At 37.6% G+C, this 20,064-nt stretch overlaps 1 protein-coding gene across 1 annotated transcript; it reads right to left on the bottom strand.

The window, feature by feature from the left end:
• Positions 1 to 10,225: 10,225 nt before the first annotated feature.
• Positions 10,226 to 15,766, bottom strand: LOC309513239 (transmembrane protein 26). The gene is made up of 4 exons (XM_082189012.1): positions 15,662 to 15,766; positions 15,121 to 15,350; positions 13,234 to 13,378; positions 10,226 to 11,598 (listed from the first exon to the last, which is right to left on the bottom strand). The coding sequence occupies exons 2-4, from the start codon at positions 15,312 to 15,314 to the stop codon at positions 10,966 to 10,968; spliced, it is 972 nt and encodes a 323-aa protein (XP_082045138.1). The 5' UTR covers positions 15,315 to 15,350; positions 15,662 to 15,766; the 3' UTR covers positions 10,226 to 10,965.
• Between the last annotated feature and the right edge of the window lie 4,298 nt (positions 15,767 to 20,064).

Below are 20,064 nucleotides of genomic sequence, written 5' to 3'. Positions count from 1 at the left end.
AAGTGCAATAAGCAGCGAAAGAGAACTAATTTCGCTATATGTGCACAAGAAGCCGCTGCTCATCGCGTGAGTAATGAACTGAGTCGGTTGAATACACTCATACTTATGTGCCAAAATGCCTGTCTTTGCAAGTATCTTCGTAAACATTGTCATTTATGTCTTAAGTGAATGTAAACAGATGAGAAAGAAAACGCATGTGAATCAGTGGATTTTAAAGGTCTTAGGTCTTAAAGTGACAGCAGCCTAAAAACTGCTGCTGTCTGTTTTTAATTTTAAACAAACAACAAAATACAGAAAATCTATCACCTCACTAAAACACTTTTGTAACTTTAATAAAAATAAATGGAATTTACACAGTGAAGACTATATGCAGTGTTTTTAAACATTTGATTACTTATACAAGTATTTCTTATTTCTGGTGCTTGAAGTGTTTCAGGTAGACTAGGTCTATTTAATTTGTGTCTGTTGTATTGTAGTTTGTTTTCCTATATGCTTGTAGTTTCATTGTTTTTATTTTTTCACTGTTTACTTGTCTTCAGTAAGCTTGAGATTTTTTTTTTTTTTTTTTTTTTTTTACTTAGGCTAGCTAGCCTGGCTAACGTCAGACCTCGTTTCATTGAGACGTGGTCTGGGAACCACATGTTCATTTTCTCGTATTTGAGTATTGAGTGGTTTACGAATGCCCAGAGCCGTTTATTGGGCGCTACGAATGTCTATCAAATGCGCCTGCACGTACCTCATAGCCAATCGTTTCAATTATACCAGATGACGTATGTAGAGCGGCAGAAATCCGACGAGGAAGAAGACGAAATAAACATGCGTTCTAAACTAGTTAGAACACTATCTAAGGCTGCATCGAAAGGTAACTTCGCGTCTGATGCCATGTTGGATCCATAGATATAAACAAACTGCTTCGGTGTGTCGTATAGACGTCGTCATCGTCTTGCTGCTCCCTCCCCGTTCTGTGATTGGTTCCCTTTTTGAGGGGAAAATCTGGTCCATGGTGTCCAGGCTGCCTAGCAGCGTGAATAAAACCGCGCTGCGCTCAAGGCAGCATGGGGAAACCCTGGCTATAGGCTAGTATTATTTTTTTGTAATATTGAAAATGGTGACAAGAATTATGACATTTCAAAGGTATCAAAAATTTTGGTATCATAAACCTTATAATATAACCTAGCAAAAATAATTATATTGTGATTCAGTTATCGTGAAATAAAATGACTAAAATATAAGATTTGGGTCATATTACCCACACCTACTATTCTTTTTGGTAACACTTTATTTCAAGGTGGTGTAGTTACACGTTACTACATGTACTTACCACACGTAACTAATGCTAATAACAGTAAATTATGCATAATTACAAGTAACTAACCCTAAACCTAACCCTAAACGTAACTCTATACATGCAGTTATAATATAGCAATTAATATTACTCAGTACTTATTTGAGTAAATACAACTAAGCACCTTAAAATTAAGCGTAACCTTATTTAAATTTTTTTCTAATTATGGGAAAACCACATCAGAAAAGTCACCAAAGGTCATGTGTGAGAAAGCTGTACCAGCTAAGATAAAAGCAAGGCAGTGACTTTGAAGTGGTAGTTTGGGGGGATGAGGCTATTCTGATTCTGCTCTTTGGTAAGTCACCGTTGTATATAATTCATGTTACACCTTTAAAATAAAAATGAAATTTAGAGGCTCTCTGTCAGAGTCAGTAATGGTCATATGGCTAGATGAGGAGGTCTCTCTTCAGAAACATAATGTACTTGCACTAGAAATACTGCTCAGCACTACATACAGTAAAATAATAGGAGGGAAATAGGAGTTTGTTGAGCAGGGTGACTCAAGTTTTCACTGAAAGATTTGTTTCTTGATTCTATGATATTCTTGTCAGTCTTGACAGGGGGTCAGGCTATCTTGGAAAAGCTGCTTGCATACTAAGGCTGAGTTAAAAGATGAATAACCTTACAATTTTGTGCTGTTGTTTTCCCTTACTGTCAACCAAGCAAATTTCACTGTCAGGGATGAATGTTTTTCAGGGCACAAATATAGATTGGCTGCAGTGTGACGTTTGCGATGCATTGTGGCCTTGATATTTTCTGTAATCTTGCAAAAGTGCAACCGCAAACTTTTTCAAAGTCTGTCTTAAACGAGCACTTACAGATGATCTTTAGTCTTGAAAAATGTCCATGATCTTTTACCAAGCAGCTATGATATCAAAAGAATATTCTTTCTCTGATCTAACTGCCTACTGTATATACTGTATTTCAAATACCCTGTATCCACATCTCATATGTGTGTGTTTATGTGTGCATGATAGGTACTTCTATTATTGATTCCTTATTTGTAGTCTGTGTAGGTCTGTATAAATTCGTACAGGCGAGCAGAGCTTATTAATGCAGCTCGTATACTTCTGAGAGCTCAGATTCAGGCCTGCCACAGATATTTCCACTCGTTTCTGGAAGCGGAATGCTTTTAAAGTCAAATTATCACACACATCTTCCTGTTTGCCAGTACCAAGATGTTTGAACTTTGTGTGCAAGTTTGTGCGAGTGAGAGAGAGAGCGCACACATATATATCTCACAAGCTGCACTCCTTCCTTAAGAAAACTCCAGAGCACTGCTCACAGATAGCTTCATCCCTGTCTCGACACCCCTGAAAAGGCTTCGGTAAGCCCTTCCGCACTCAGTCTGAGACTGACTGACTGACTCTGTCTGGAGGCAGAGTGCAGGGCGCAGATAACATTTTAGGAGCTGCACACACTCTGTAACTCTTGAGAAGTGGAAATGAAGCTGTTTTCCAACTGGATTCCTAGTGTGACAGAATGAACCACAATGAGGGATTGAGCTGAGAAAATCAACTAATGAATCATATTTACATGATAGATTTTATATTGAATACACTGTTGTATAAAGTCCGTATTTTTTTTTTTATGTTTTTGAAAGAAGTCTCTTATGCTCAGCAAGGCTGCATTTATTCGATCAAAAATTATAATAATACTGAGAAATCATTTAAAATGACTGTTTTCATTTTAATATACATTTAAAAATGTAATTTATTCCTGTGATGACGAAGCTGACTTTTCAGGAGCCATTACTCTAGTCTTCAGTGTATGAGTTGAAAGCTGTTAAATATTTTTGTGGAAATCTACTTTTTTCTCCAGTATTTTTCAATGAATAGAAAGTTCAATAGAACTGTCACAAAACTGCAGACAGATAAGAGTTCAAACACACTTTATTGGACAGATACACAGAACTGAACAGGAATGCAGACTGGTGGTATGATGGATAAAGAACAGATGAAGGATGACATAGCTTGCTGTGAACAAACGTCTCTATTTACAGTTGACGGTTCCAGGGGCAGACGAAGGGCAGACGAAGGGCAGACGAAGGGCAGACGAAGGGCAGACGAAGGGCAGACGAAGGGCAGACGAAGGGCAGACGAAGGGCAGACGAAGGGCAGACGAAGGGCAGACGAAGGGCAGACGAGTTTCCACAGAACAGGTCTTAAGGTGTTCATAGACAAGACCAGACAAGGGAGTGCAGGAGAAGTGTCTCTTTATAGGGAGAGCTGATGAGGTGCAGGTGCTGATGTAATTAGGTGATGGCTGATGGTGTGCAGGTGGGAAACATGAGGGATGCTGGGAAGTGTAGTGCGGTAGAGGTGACAGAGTGGTGACTGGATACGTGACAAGAACAGCATTTGAAATAGAAATCTTGTGTAACATTATACATGGTCAGTTTAATCAATTTATCACATCCTTAACAACTTATAATTTATTTATTTTAAAAACAAGAAAAACCTTACTAAACTTATGATGCCAACTGATAAAACACAAAACTGATATATAATATATTTGCATACAGGTTAAATGCATTGACAAAGTATTTATCCTTTTTTTCTCCCATTATATCAGATTTAAAGGAATAGTTCACTTAAAAATGAAAATTCTGTCATCATTTACTCACCCTCAAATTGTTTTAAACCTGTATGAATTTCTTTCTTCTGCTGAACTAAAAGGAAGATATTCTGAAGAATGTCGGTAACCAAACAGTTGATGTACCCCATTGACTTCCATAGTATTTTTTTTTTTCGCTATATGCACTTTGTCTGCTAGTGAAGTTACACCAGACTACTGCTTAAAGGAAATAAAAAGACAACTTCAAAATCCAACATGAAGTTCAGTGTGTCTCATTTCACAAAAGTGTCAACGACTCCAAACTCTCTCTGTACATGGATGAGCAATTACACAAATGAATCACAGGATATTACGCTCCACTGTGCCACTTTGGCTCAAATTAAAAACCTCTCTGCCCTCTTTCGCCTTCAGAACTGATGAACCAGTAAATAAGCCAAGTATAATAGATCCAACAAGTAAATGTGTCAGACTTATTTCTAGAATCAGTATCTAGGCTCTGTACATGCAGAGAGAGGTTGTTCACAGTAGACTGTAGCAGCCATGAAATAATGGGTTTATAAACATGAATTGTGATTTCTGTAATCTCGCTCTTACTCTTATGATCGCATGCTATTCTAGGCAAATATGTTTTTTCAATTACGGTGACAATTATCTCAGTGAGTACATTCATCTAATCATTATTCTTGGATGATCTTATGGAAGTGTCATCAGGTTGATGGCTTCAATATGCTCAGTGTTTTCTGAGTAATTCATGCGCAAAGATTCAGGAAACTGTCCACCCACGAGTCTGCCCTCTGCCCGGAAATTATAGACCTTAGACATATGAGTTTGAGCCACGAAAATGTGTGGAAAGACTGGGAGTTTGGGGAAATGCTTTTTGCTGAATGTGAAAGTGCATGCCCGGAGCAAAATTGCTCAGAGGACGTTCTTTCATATCTCAGGAGACTTTAATGACCTCTCAATTTTCATATCAATCAAAAATTAAAGGGTGTTGGGTGTGACCTCCAATGGTTCGTTTGATGAGAGCTCAATCTCTGAGTGATGATTGCAGACTTATCTAATACTCATGCAAGGTCACTGGGGTATTTTTCTCAAGAGAAAAATCTGAGAAGCAAGAGAATTAAGAATGAAGCGCTCTTTTAAAGAAATTGATACATTAAAGACATCTCCTTTGTGATTTTTTTACTGTTGATGTGGCCCTCAGAGGCCATTCACACAATAGCGTTTTTGTGAAAAAAAAAAAAAAAAGAGAGAGACACGCAGAACAGTGGAACAAAAACGCAAGGTCTAGAGAGCAGTGTTTGGGGGTAATGTATTACAAGTAATGAGAGTTATGTAATCAGATTACTTTTTTAAGTAACTAGTAAAGTAAAGCGTTACTTTTAAATTCACAACAAAATATCTGAGTTACTCTTTCAGCTAACTCTAACCCTAACGCAAGTTACTTTGTTTTCCCATTTATTGACTCCCCTGTCTCCAGAAATTGGGAGTAAGGTGCAGAGGCGTTGTGTGCACTCTCTATATAGTTATAGACTAAATGTGAGCATGCATTCACTCATCTCACTTGCACAAATACAGATTCAGCATTCCTCAAAATGAATAAACACAGTAAAAGGCAATCCTGCAATAATTAAATGTTAAATAATACAAATATACTTTATGTATTTAATCTCAGTTTATGCAGTCTTTGCTGCTAACCTTTGATGATCCAATTAAACCCAAATAATTAGCAAAAATGGCAAAAATGATTATTGAACTTTCCTCTTCTGCAATCCAAAATGCTACAGAGCTGCGCCATTCTAATGTACAGGCGTGAATCTGCATTTCCTCCGGCTTATTCATTTCACTTTTGGTGTGAAAAGGCCTTTACATTTGCCAATTTTTTTTATTATTATTATTAAAAAATAAACAAACAAGCCCAGCCCAGGTCAGAAAAACGAACGCAAATATAACTCAATGCAATACTTTCAATAAAAAGTAACTAATTAACTCAAGTAACAGTAGTTAGTGACAGTAGTCATTTTAGGGAGTAACGCAATATAGTAACACAATACTTTAAAAAGTAACTTTCCTCAAAACTGGTCAAGTGTTTTTAAAGTGCATCTTCTGAGTGCCAAGTTTTAAAGGGCACCAATTATGACTCTTATCATGTAAAATAAGTCTCTGATGTCCCCAGAGTATGTATGTGAAGTTTTAGCTCAAAATACCCAACAGATAATTTTTTACAGCATGTTTAAATTGTCATTTTTTTGGAGCTCAGAAAAACATGCTGTTTTAGTGTGTATCCCTTTAAATGCAAATGAACTGCTGCTGCGGGCCCAGGGGGCGGAGCATCACGAGCTCGCGCTCAGAGCCAGGACAATCTCATCTGATAATATCAAAACAGAAACTCTCAGTTGCGGTGTTCATTTCGACTCGGAGTCGGACAATAATGCCCACAGAGCCAGAGAATATATGCTGTATGGAGATAGAACATGTAGGCTATAGTTTAGTTTAATTATGGTTATAACTTATTTGTCATCTGCTTTTATCCACTAATACAAGTCTGCTGTAGCAAACCCCGTCCGAATGATGACCAAAATATACTGACGAGTTCAGTGAAGTTTATTATACATCACACAAAAGATGAGCGTTAGTTTTACTCCAGAGAATCACTGTAAGAGCTGAATAAACACAGTAAAAGAAATGCGCATTAAAGTCTTATAAACTCTCTCTCTCTCCCTTTCATTATCATCAACATACACAGCGAAGTACACAAAACACTCGTTACAACTAACAGTAAACAAATATATACACACCTTTTCAGTAAGTACTTAATAAACTGGTAAACCTTATATCCGTAAAATGACTCAATGAGCTGTGATAAAGTGCGCGCTCTCACTTTCATTTCTGCCGTGGTCAGTAACGTTAGGCCTGTCGCTCCTACTGGAACAGTACTGATCCATCCTCGAGTAACAACGAGAGTAAATGAAGACTGCTATGTTCATTCTTACATCCAACAACAAAACACCTCAATCGCTTAGGAGACATTCTTGTCTACAGCTGCTCAAGCGTCGAAACAATGGCAGACTCTGTGTCCAGCTCACTCAGGGCAGGTCTATGCTCAAACTGCAGTGTCAATCAACAGTCGTGGGAGGGGCCTGTGCAAAGTGATGTCACATTGCCCCGAATCTTAGAACAGCTTTTTCTGAGACAGTGCTTATGATTTATGGGGATTATAAAAAAAGCACTGGGTGGATTTGTATCATTATAGGGTGGTTGTGTACACACACTGCCAACACACATTTATGTTCAAACACCATGTACAGTAAAAGTGAATTTTGCATAATAGGTGCCCTTTAAGAACGCTGTGTCATGCGCAAAATGTTGCAAAATACTCAAGGGCAATGGTCAAACAATGGTCTCTCTAGCACGATTTTACAAAGAAAAACAATAGGAAAACAGCACAGTGGAATGCAAAAAATGCGTTCTGTGTGAACAGGCCCATCGGCTATTAAATATGTTTGTCCATGCCTAGCCAGAGTGAGAGTTGTCTATTTAAAAATATGGTATTTTTTAATATAAATGTCAAAAGTATCTGCTAATTTTTAGCCATTGCAGTGGCAGAGGGTGAGTGTAGTGCAGTGGGTGAGCAGCAGAGGGGGCGGAAAAAGAGAGTGAATGCCATCATATATGAATCATCTGATAAAAAGCCCCAGGGAAAGTGATGGACAGCTCATGATGTATGAGCCTTAAATTATGCAAAATACATGTGTGATGACTGCAGACGATTTAGATCAGCTCGAGGGAGAAAAGATGCAGAAAGTTGAATTTGATTTTATATGAGAGAAATAAATGTATTTTATAAATGCACTACAAAACAGTGGCATTTACTGTCAGATTATTATATAGATTGTAATGTATAGCTGTCACATTGCACCACTCTGGTACTTTGTGCTCCCGGTCGCAAACATGCAGCTTCAATCATTCATAAATGCGCCATAAAATATTTCAAGTAAAGTGCTATTGCTCTATATCTTGGTAAAAAGGACTGACAGTAACAAGAGCTGATCAAATCTCTAATAGTACAGATGGAGTTTTGAGGCAGTGACTGGATTTTTTTTGTAGGCCTAGTTCATATTAACGGCACAATGTGAGCCTGCTGTTGAAGTTTCAAAGCTGCTTTTTCACATACTGTATGTGCTGCTTGCGAGTATGGTGTGAATTCAGAGAAACAAATTGTTCTACAGATATGCACCTGTTCAAAACATCCGTATTTTACTTGAAAAAAAATCATATATCCACACATGTATTTATTTGTGGGTTTGTGCGTATTCTCTATTATTATATTTCTATATTAAAGTGACATTAAAGTGAAAATACTGACATCATTTACTCACTTATGTTTTTCCAAACCTATATGAGATCTATCTTCTTACCAACACAAAAGAAGATATTTTGAACAATGTCTCAATGTTATTTTTGTTCTTACAGTTGAAGTTAATGGGGTCCAAATTTGTTTTGGATACTGACTTTCATAATGTTTCATGAAAAAAATTAAAATTCCTTCAAAATATCTTATTATTTTACTGTGCAAGAGACAGTATTGTCAGTCACACAGGTAAGTAAAGTTAAGAGTGTGTAAATGATACATTTTATACCTCTTTAATTTCCTTTCCTTCGGTTATGCTTTTGATTACAGTCTGCAAGTACTGCGTAAGTAAAACAAATTTACAGCATAACTTTTGGTAATTATAGTGTAGCCTATAAAGTAAGTATGTGTAGGTATAATGGAACAATATGTAAAGTTTGAGGAATAAAGGGGTTACAACCAGGAAAATTAACAAATTATTTATACAGTAAGTATTTTAGAACAAAGGGGTATTCTACTATTATGATATAGGCAACATAGAACAAGAGGGTAACATGCACCACTGTTATTTACAGCCCGGAGATGTCACACTTACCCTGTAACTTCATGAAACAAGAGGGTAACAATCACCACTTTAATTTACAACACACAGATGTTACACTTACCCAGTAATTTCATAAAACCAGAGGGTAACAAACACCCCTTACACTGTAACTACATGGAACAAGAGTATATTTCCCAGTATTTAAAAAAGTAGAACTGAGGAGTTGTAATAGTTTTAGTTTTAGGCTACTTGCCTTGAAACATGGAAGAACAAACTTAACCAGTGCACTTTTGTTATAATATATATGCTGTATAAATGCACTGATGTGTACCCTGTAATAAAAATGAAAAAAGCCTTTATGCATTGGTACACTATTACAAATAGGTTGGCAGTGTAGCCTATATTCTCGCTAAATTACTCCCAAACGAAAGATTGTTGCCTATCATAATAGTAGAATAAGTTCCCCTTAGTTCTAAAATACTTACAGAATAAATAATTTGTAAATTTTCCTGGTTTTACACCTTTATTCTCCAAACGTATACCTCCACGTATCTGTTCGTACTTTATAGGTAGGCCTACACTATAATTACCGAAAGTTATGCTGTAAATTTATTTTACTTACGCAGTACTTTGCGGGCTGTGACACAAAGCGTAGCCCTTTCTTCCCTTTTGGAACTGAACCTTTTCAAACCAAAGAGAACTGTATGCTTTCCTTTCCTCTTTTCTTCTGTCTATCTATCTAGGGCAGGTCGTTGTTTAACCGTTTGATCAGCTGACTGCGTGTCTCCTCCCACGAGTTCAAATCTCATTAAAGCGTGCAGTTCATCTCTCTCCTCCAACAATCTGCTCTTCACTCTCCTTTCTTTACCTTTTTCTTTCTCGTTCTCTCACTCTCGATCCTCGCCGTATCCAGTATATTACAGTCTCCACAGTGCACTCGATTTTGGGGAGAGAGGACTTTGAAAATGAGAATGTGAACTCTGGGGAGCCATGGGGTGACAGAAAAAGATGCATAACAGTTTCATTGTGTTACGTTGTTGTCAGGGGACTTTAATTGTTTCTGATTTATTTTAATGCAGAACCGAGAGAGAGAAAGACAGACATTGAGTGAGAGAGGGAGGGAGAGAGAGGGGGGGAAGAAAGTCTGTTGCCCTGTTTTTGTCTAGTTCTTTTGTCACAAGCACTGTCAGACTTCACAGGAATGAAAGATTTTGTGATAGAACAGCACTAATGACAGAGCTCTCTTTGAGGTGTTTCCCTCCGTCTTTCTTTATTCACGTCTGTCAGGTCTCTCTCTGAGAGCCTGTCAAAACAAACAATAATCACAACTACACATGATATGTGTTTTTATTCTTACTGATATCCTAATTAGCTGCCGTTCTAATTAACCACAAGAAAAGGTCGGGTTTACTACTTTAAATCCCATGATTGACAGGAGCTGTGTGTCCCAATCTCACTGTTTTTTTAGCATGCTATATGGTCTTCATGACAGTACTTCAATCTAATATGTCATCGTCAAAAAGATACAAGAGTTCTGAGCAAGGAGAAAGGCTTGAACTTTGAGTAATGAGACAGCCGTGGACAGATCATTCACAAACATCAGGAAGCACTCAGGAGCTGATTTGTTACCAATTGATGTTAGATGCTTAAAATGTCACAGGTTGCTGTGTGCAGACAGTGTGTGTCAGGGTACCGTTGAAGAGGCGTCACGAATCACGATCTCCAGAGCAATTTCCAAATTTCATCATAGCTCTGTCCTTACAATGAGTTTGCTCACACTACCATCTGCTGGCCGTAAGTGGTAGCAATTGTGCTGTACAGTGCCGTCTATGCTGGCTGTCAGATTCTTAAATAATACAATCTCAGAATCAATATGTTTATGATAAGGATGAATATTAAGTAAGTTTAACCTTCCAAAACGTTAAACCTTACAAGGCACTTTTAGTTTGAATACTGTCTACACAGACAGACAGACAGACAGACAGACAGACAGACAGATAGATAGATAGATAGATAGATAGATAGATAGATAGATAGATAGATAGATAGATAGATAGATAGATAGATAGATAGATAGATAGATAGATAGATAGATAGATAGATAGATAGATAGAAAGTATCAGTCTTTTCAATATGTATGAATATAATCTATTCCTGACAGCTGGGTTCTATAGCCTCTCCATCAGTCCATTCTGAGTGTCCATGAGATGGGTCACATGACTGACTTCCTCCCCCCGGATTTCTCTTCTCAAAGTGGACAACACAAATCCTGTAGACCTCCAGCAAAACAATGAGGATGTTCTTGCATGTGAAGAAGATCATCAGCTGGTTCAGAACATTCTCACGTATCATGAGGTACAGACGGTAAATTAGGAAAGGTCCATCTTGCAGACCCACCGTTAGCAGAAGGCTCCAGACTTCACTCGAGCAGCAGGAAACGGTCCAGCCAGCTTGGCCATGCTGGGCGGCCTCTGGATGATCCTCCTGGACCTTGGGGTGGCTGGTCTGGGTAAGAACAAGAGGAAACTGCATCAAGGCCCAGGAGAACAAACTTAGCCCAACAATGATCACGGCCTCCTTGGTTTTCACTTGTGGCTCCTTAAAAGTGTCAAAGATGTCCAGGATATCAGCTCCAAGCCCCACGTAAACCATGAGGAGCTGAGATAGCTGGTCACGTGACATGTCGCCCTTCGGCATCAGCCAGCGGCCCAGAACCAACACGATCAACATGGTCTGCTCCAAAGCTTCCACCCAGTTCTCAGGATCAAGTTCTGCCAACCCCTGTCTCACACACACACACACACACACACACACACACACACACACACAAATAGGTTAATCACCATGGTAACAGACCAGACAGCGAGAGCACACAGCGAGACTGTGATAATTTGAATGGATGAATCAAAAATGTTGTTCAGATGTTATTGTAATACCAGATTAAAAAGGTTCAAACAGTTTATAAGAAAAAATGATTGCTTTGACTCATTGGAGTGCCTGAACAAAAGATCCATTGGAGGATTAACTTAATGAAATAGGACAACTGAGATGATATGGTTTCCCAAAAAGCTTTTCAGTCAAGTCACTGATTAGCTTTTGCAGCATATTCTTACAAAACTTCCTGTGAGCTTTCCACCCACCTGAACGCAAGACAAAGAAAATATCACAGTCATCAGTATTACAAATATTCATATTCAAAGCTGTCAGGAGGAAATGGAGGTAAAGTCTGAACCTTTAAAAACAGTATCAAGTTTCAATGTGTAACAGCATTATATGCAACATATTAGAGCTGGGATATAAAAAAAATATATAACAAAATTATATACATTTTTAAAACCATGAGCTTCAGTAAGTTTCAGATTACTTTCCCAGAGCCTAACAAACCTAGAAATGGTAGTATTCAGGATACATAAAACTGCAGCCGAACTCGCAACACATAATATAGGAACACATAAACTTTTATAAGAAGAATAAAATTCTTATTTATTATTCTAAATTAACCATTTATTCTTATTCTTATTCTTATTATTACAATTGATTTCTAACTTCAGAAATTAAGAATATTTAGTATTTCCAAAAATACTTCTTAGGAATGTTTCTATTTTTCTTTCTTTAGATTGTTCTTTTAAAAAAAAAACTTTCAAGAACAAAAATTTGTGAAAATTTTTTTTAATTAAATGCCAGAAAGGTAAAATATTTAATTAATTTATTAGGTTCATAGAAAGTCATCTAACGATACATTTGCATTTGCTTATAAAGTCAGACAACATCAAAGCCTGTCATTTTTTTTCTAAAACAAAAATGAAGATGTGAGAAAATATTTGAGAACTTTTAATTCATTCTTATGACATTTTTTTGTAAATATTTTTTTCTTAAAAAGATTTTAATCTGGATTATAATCCTGGAGGAAGCTATTGTTTTAGTTTTTATAGTTTTAGAGTCAAGTTTAGCAGTTAAGACATTTAAAAATCTGTGCCTGAATCTTTCCCTATAGGCCCTGATAACTCTTTTTAGACAAGACGAGTCAGTGTTTCAGGGAACCGCCATGTTCAGATCCGTAGTGGTGGGATTATTAGTGTGTGGGTTTGTGATTTTTGTACAGTTCACACTGGTCAAAGGTGAAACTGAGCTCTCTACCACTCCTTATCTATCAATCTTCTGCATTTATTTTTTCCCCCCAGGATTCCAGACATTTTACAGAAAACAGTCTGCTTTCCACGCACAAATCAATTTCCATCTGAGCATTTTATGTTTATTGCTTTCCCAGAAATATGAGTACTGAAACATCCAATACAGCAGAGAGAGAGAGAGAGAGAGAGAGAGAGAGAGAGAGATTCTAAGTGATTTGGTTCAAAGCTGAACTCATTTTTACTGGTGAGGTCTGAGTTTTATTGTTAACGACTGCTTTCCACCCACCATTGTTAGCGGGATCTGTGAGAAGAATTGTGGGTCAGAGTTTGTGCTCGAGTTGATGGGCAGATTGGACTGTAGGAGGTTCAGCTCCAGGAACCAGACTGATGGAATCACAGTGCAAAGATAGAGAAACACCATAGGTGAGAACCTGCAGACGAGTGGAAGAAACATCACATTAATGGATGGACACATTTGCTTATACTTTACTTTCTACTTATGAAGCCACCAAGTAGTTCTATGTGTGTCAGATGCATCTGATTGGGTGGTAAAGCTGGGTCACACTACAGAGTCCAGTGCTGTAGGCACACCAGCCCAACGTAGACTGCAAATTACTCCCATTAGCTATGCAAATCCCCACTGACACAAGCAAGCCTCTCTAAAGAGCACAGAGACTTCAAAGTGTAGTGTGCAGGAGAGAGATAGCATGCATTGAAAAGTAGTACGGCAGAGAAAGAGAGTTATAAAGGATGAGATGGAGATCATGGTAGAGTGAAGGGGATGATGAGAAAGACGAAGGGAGGGAGGATGTTCTCAGCGAGTTCTCCGTCCATGTCAGTGGGAGGGGAGAGTCTCATTAATACATTTCCTATCTCAATGTACATTCTTAAAGTCTGACTGAACGCGACCACGTGCCGTTCTGTGTGAATGCAAAGGTTGCGAAGGCAAAGGTTGTTTTTCTCCGTCACTGTGTTGAGAGAAAGGGTTATTATTATCACCCGTCCCCGCAAGACAGATTGAAGTGCTGAGCTTGAAGAAACGAGAAAGTAATTTCCCACGTTCTCGTTAGTGTTAATCATGGCACCCTGTCTTTTTATACCAGAACGTCTGGAGTAACTCAGTAAAGTTATTTTAAAAAGGCAAAACAGATTCTCTTTTTTTTTTCTGAGAGTGTCAAGACAATTGGCAAGGCTATTTTTGCCAAACACAACATGTCCTACACAGTCAGGAAAGAGTCCTTAATAGGATAGTTCACCAGAAAAAGACAAAATCTGTCATCATTTACTCAGATAGATTTACCCACATGTTGTTCCGAACAAATATTATTTTCTTTCTTCCACAAAAGATGTTATTTCTATGATAAAGTGTTCAGTAAATTACCTTTTTTTAAATTGTCGATCAGGTCAAAGACCTGAAAAATCCATTTATATCATTCTAAAGTGACTGCCTTGCTGTTAATATTCAACATGTTTGCTTTTTGTAGTTACACTACTGTTCAAAAGTTTGGGGTCAGTGTGATTTTTTTGTTGTTGTTGTTGCTTATTTTATTAAAGAAATCCATATTTGTATTCATCAAGGATGCAGTAAATTGATCAAAAGTGACAGTAAAGACATTTATAGTGTTACAAAATATTTCTATTTAAAATAAATGCTGTTCTTTTCATTTTTCTGTTCATCACAGAATCCTGAAAAAAAAATTTTTTATCATGGCTTCCACAATATTATTAATATTGTTTTCAATATTAATAATATAATAATTTAAGAAATGCTTCTTGAAAACCAGATCAGCATATTAGAATGATTTCTGAATGATTTGCTGCTGAAAAATCAGCTTGGCCAACACAAGAATAAATAACATTTTAAAATACATTAAAATAAAAACCAGATATTTTCAATTTAAATAAACAGCCTTGTAAGCATAAGTGACTTCTTTCAAAAAAAATCTTACCGACCCCAAACTTTTGAACGGCAATGTACTGGATTTCTGGATTTTATAACAGTTAAAAAAAAAAAATTCATAAAAACAAATCAGTCAAAAATTTTTTGCAAAAGAAAGAATTCTATTTTACGGCAATGTGCACCAATATGTAGAACTCTGCAAGAATTTCAGTGACATCAGGGTCATTATATTTGAGTCTATGACAGAACTATGATAGCATACAGTAACCTCACCATTTCCATTCTGCATTGCGTGTGTATTTGATTGTGATTGCCATCTCGACCCCAAGCAGTGCCACCCCCGTCAGCAGCAGCCAATAGGAGGACTCTCCTGTCACCTCCACCACCCGCCACACCGTCAGGACGCCATGCACCGCGAACAGGAAGCGGCTCAGAAGAGCCAATAAGATGTTCAGAACCCGGCACATTGTCCAATCAATGCAGTCCGAACCATGCAGACAGAACTGAAGGACAAAGGGTTTTTATTTTTTTATATGATGCATTTTTTTTATCTATAAATGAAATATTTAAAATACAACACGTGCAACTAAAATATTATTTTATAGAAGCTTTATTCAATTTTGAATTATTAATTCATTGGATCATTGAATGAATGGTTCTTATTTCAATTTAAAAATCGTATAAATAAAAGTAGCCTATAAATAAAAACTTACAGTTTGTGTAAACAAATCCTTAGTCATACTCTAAAAAGTTGTCTAACTTACCTGACTTTTTTAAATGTCAACGTGGAAGTATAAAATTATATCAGACTTACTTTCAGTGGGTTCAGCCAAAGGATCCAGATTCAAATACTGCGAAGTGACTTTTAGAAAATATATTCCACTTGTTTTCACAGATTACCAAAACAAAAGCTTCTACCATATCCACAAACCTCTGTCTACCCCTAAGTTGGAGGCAGTCCTTTTATAACTGCAAACACAACTTATCCCCCCTGAGGTTTCAGGGACTGCGAGAGGATGTGAATGGGTGTGTGTGTGTGTGTGTGTGTGTGTGTGTGTGTGTGTGTGTGTGTGTGTGTGTGACTATCTTGTGCAGATAAAAAGCAGTCTTTTGGAAGAGAGTAGGATTGTGTGTGTGTGTGTGTGTGTGTGTGTGTGTGTGTGTGTGTGTGTGTGTGTGTGTGTGTGTGTGTGTGTGTGTGTGTGTGTGTGTGTGTGTGTGTGTGTGTGTGTGTGTGTGTGTGTGTGTGTGTGTGTGTGTGTGTGTGTGTGTGTGTGTGTGTGTGTGTGTGTGTGTGTGTGTGTGTGTGTGTGTGCGCATTTTGAGGTTATTGTGACTGAACATGTCACTGATAACACTTCCTGCTGCCGTATGATCATCCATTATGATGTCATCCTTAAGGGCCCCAAGAACAAAGTTATCTCCAATGAGGAGCTAGTCCTTTAGCCAGCATTTTCAGACACATTTTACACATACACACCCTGATTTCACCATGCCACAGTAGTACCACCCAAAATCCTGGGCAGTGATAAGACACCTCCACAGAAAAACATGAGTAATGCAACCTTTACAGCTGCCAAGGGATCATATGCAATTGAGAATCGGTTATTGTGATTTTCTTAAAAATGTCTTGAATATAAAACTTATCAGTCACAATTCTCAGTCTTCATGTTTTGTATTGTATAACTGCTTGTACATAGACTATGTGTTTGTAATTACAATTTTGTTCAATAAACATAAGTTAATACTGAGTGACTTGCATTTTAGAAAGTTACTTTGTTTTTTCACCGTCAACTAGACTTGTAGTCAAGACCGCCTAAACCGAGACCAAGACACTACCAAGACCAGAGGGTATCGAGACCAAGACCAAGACCAAGACCAAGACAGACCAAGTCAAGACCAAGACCAAGTCGAGACCAATTTGAGACCGGAGGGGAAAAAAAACAGACTAGTGTTGAAGCTAAGCAACTTGAATTCAAGAACAGTAGCATACTAGGGTTCAGCCGCAGTTTACATTCAATACATATTAGACGGTATTACTTCAACTACACAGGCAGAACAATACAGAGACAGACCATGTCATGTGTGTGACTGTGAGCTCACTGTAAATGTTTTTGCAGACTGGGTGAGATCAACTATGTGTAGCAATTGCATGACGGCTGTTACTGCACTATTAGAGGATTGAGACTCCCTTAACTTTTGTGTATTGTTGAGGACTGACATGACTGGTACTGACTGGTTCATCTGACAAAACATCAAACACCTCCAACACCATCTTGCTCCTCCAACAACTGTCTAAAGAATGAGAAATATGTAACCAATTGAAATTATACTTAATGTGTAGATGAAATCGTAACGTCAAATTAAAGACACACAATTGTAAACTTGGATTAGGCCTAATGTTTAGTCAACACAATGGAGATATGCATATGATATTTAAAAGACCATTTATTTAGTCTAACACCATCTTAAATACAATACTGTAATCAAACAACACACACACACACACACAGATATCAAAGTCACAAATTCATCTAAGCAAATGCCTGCCTATCTCTGCCGATTTCGGAGTCTCCAAATGAATCCGTTCTGCAACTTTTAAATACATAATTCAATTTTTAAAAACGAAATTATAGGCTTAAGTGCAGGATCCGAAAGTTGGTCGTTTTGTCGCTATGGTTACACACACACACACACACCGTTGGCGGTGCGCTCAAAGTCATCTGTCAGTTGTGCAGTTACCCAAAATCTCCTGAATGAAGTTAAAACCCATCATGTCACTGATATGTGTTTTTTAAATCAAGTGATCAAAGTGCTCGTTGCCACTGCGATCAGTGGCGCGGATAAAATGTTTTCTGGTGTGGCTCGCGCACACGCCGCACTTTCACTCGGACGCGCGCTTCAATCCGTTCCGTTGCGGATAATAATGTTGCATTATCGAACGTTGTGTCGTCGTGGATATTGTAGTATTGTATTGCTAAATTCACCGACCACTATGTCGGTCCGAGACAGCGAGACCTAGACAAGACCGAGAGGTACAAGACCGGTCTCGAGACATCCATCACTACCGTCAACTAAAATAGTTCCAAACAGCAAACCTGTTGCATGTCTCCAAGCAACACTGGCATTTCCATCCTGAATTGATCAGTTTTCAAATAAATCGGCTGAGTGAATGATTCAACGGCTCACTCACAAACACAGACTTGTTTTATTCATGGATTAATCTGTGTTTTCGAATGACTCGATTGAGTAAATAATTCAATGACTCACTCAGTCCTAAAGGAGCTTCTGAACACTCAAATGGATGCTTCCTGGTTTTCTCGCTCCTCCACCCTCCAGCCTGCGACCCAGAAACTGATCAGCCAAAGTTAGCCATCTTGAAGGACATCTAAATTCTCTAATTGCACCGCAAGAAGGCGAGGAACGAGGAAGCTTCCAGAGGATCGATGAGCAAGGATGCACAGATGTATCCTATGCAGAAGTCTTTATTGTCGTAAAAATTCTATAAAAAATTATTCTCCCCTTTCACATCTGTCACAATAATTTTAATTTATGAATTTATGTTTTACCGCAGTTTAAATAAACCATATATCTCACATATTTCAACAGGGCATCTTGCTTTATTATTATCTATCGAATTTCTTATATAACCAAACTAACAACATAAGGGCAGATCCTTTCAGCACAGCTGATGACGATTTGAAGTGCCGCTCAAGGGATCAAAAATATTCCAATTTACAAATAAGATTTCCTCAGATTCTTCCCCCCTCATTTTCTTTCCTTGCATCCATTTCTCACATTCTAAGGGGGTGGAGCTGAGACACAAGTAAAGGAAGCAAGGAAAGGAAATAAGAAAGCACAAATAAGAAATAAAAAGCACCCCTCCAGTTACTTTGTTCATGAATAAATCAGTTGAATGAATGATTCAATGACTCACTCATGAAGACGTAATTTGTCGCCACCTACTGGCGAAACGATGTAACCTGCAGAAAGAGTATAGCATCCTGATGAGCATAGCCTACCTATTATCATACATTCATTATTATAATCAAATTACGTAATTGTGATATAGTATAACATTATTTAATAGGTTAATATTACGGATAATTTAAGTTGTCCTGGCAAAGAAATTAAATTAATATGAAATGGGATCAATTACATTACATTTTCTTAATAGAGTGTCAGTCTTTGTGTTATGGTGCCACCTACAGGAATGAAATGTCTATGACATGACAGACTGACTCCCATCACACCCCACAATAAATCTAGAGCATGGCACACTACATCAGAAGTGAACATTTGTTTAGGGCGGACAGGCTGTCAGGGGGGATTCAGGTGAAGACAAACTGTGTTTGTGGATGGATTGAGTGGCCATTTCTTTTGGTCATTAAGAAATCCATCTCTACTTCTAGCTAGGCCCATCAACCTCACTACCCACTGCTATTTATGGACCCTCTCAGAGTGCTTCTGTCATTCTCCTTCATGAAATCATCAGCATTTTCATAAAAGGAGAGGATGGGAAAATGCCTACACTTTTAGATCTCTCTCAGGGGAGCTCTGGATATCTGTGAATGATAGAATAGCTTTTGAAGAAATGATCCATCAGCACTCAGTTGCCTTTATAGTCTCCTCAGCAGAGGCTGTCTGTGATGTAGAATGCTGTCAGTGTCTGTAGGCTATGAGATAAAAAGATCAGAGGTTCGATTTATGTATGTACATGTATGTATACACAAAGCACCCAGTCAAAGAAACAAAACAAATGACAATCAATGAGAGAAACAGATTATGCGTTAAACAATATCATTATTAGTCCAGTTCTTAACCCACCCTGAAAGTTTTGTAATGTATATTGTGTTAATATAATTAAAACATGGGACACATTTACATATAAAGTGACCCCAAAAACTGCTTTTAACATTTAAGCAAGGCTCAAAAATCAAGCATTGCACTGGATTCAAAACTAAATATCAAACAAGTGGCTTTTGAAGAATGATTCTTTACCTTTAATCTCATTTTTCAGGCCATTTTTAAAATTACTGTTAACCATAGTCTCAAGATAATTTCATTTTTATGGATGTATAAAGTCTTTTATCAAGATGTCCTAGCTGAGTCTCACTATATTTGACAACCAGAATATGTCCAAATATCTTTTTGTCTTCCTTTTAAAAAGAAATTTACTTCATATATGAATATAATATAAAAATGCCATTGATTATG

Source organism: Leuciscus leuciscus (assembly GCF_965113295.1).
Source record: "Leuciscus leuciscus genome assembly, chromosome: 13".
Classification (NCBI taxonomy): domain Eukaryota; kingdom Metazoa; phylum Chordata; class Actinopteri; order Cypriniformes; family Leuciscidae; genus Leuciscus; species Leuciscus leuciscus.
The sequence above is the reverse complement of the archived record's forward strand: the minus strand, read 5'-3'. Positions and strand labels throughout refer to the sequence as shown.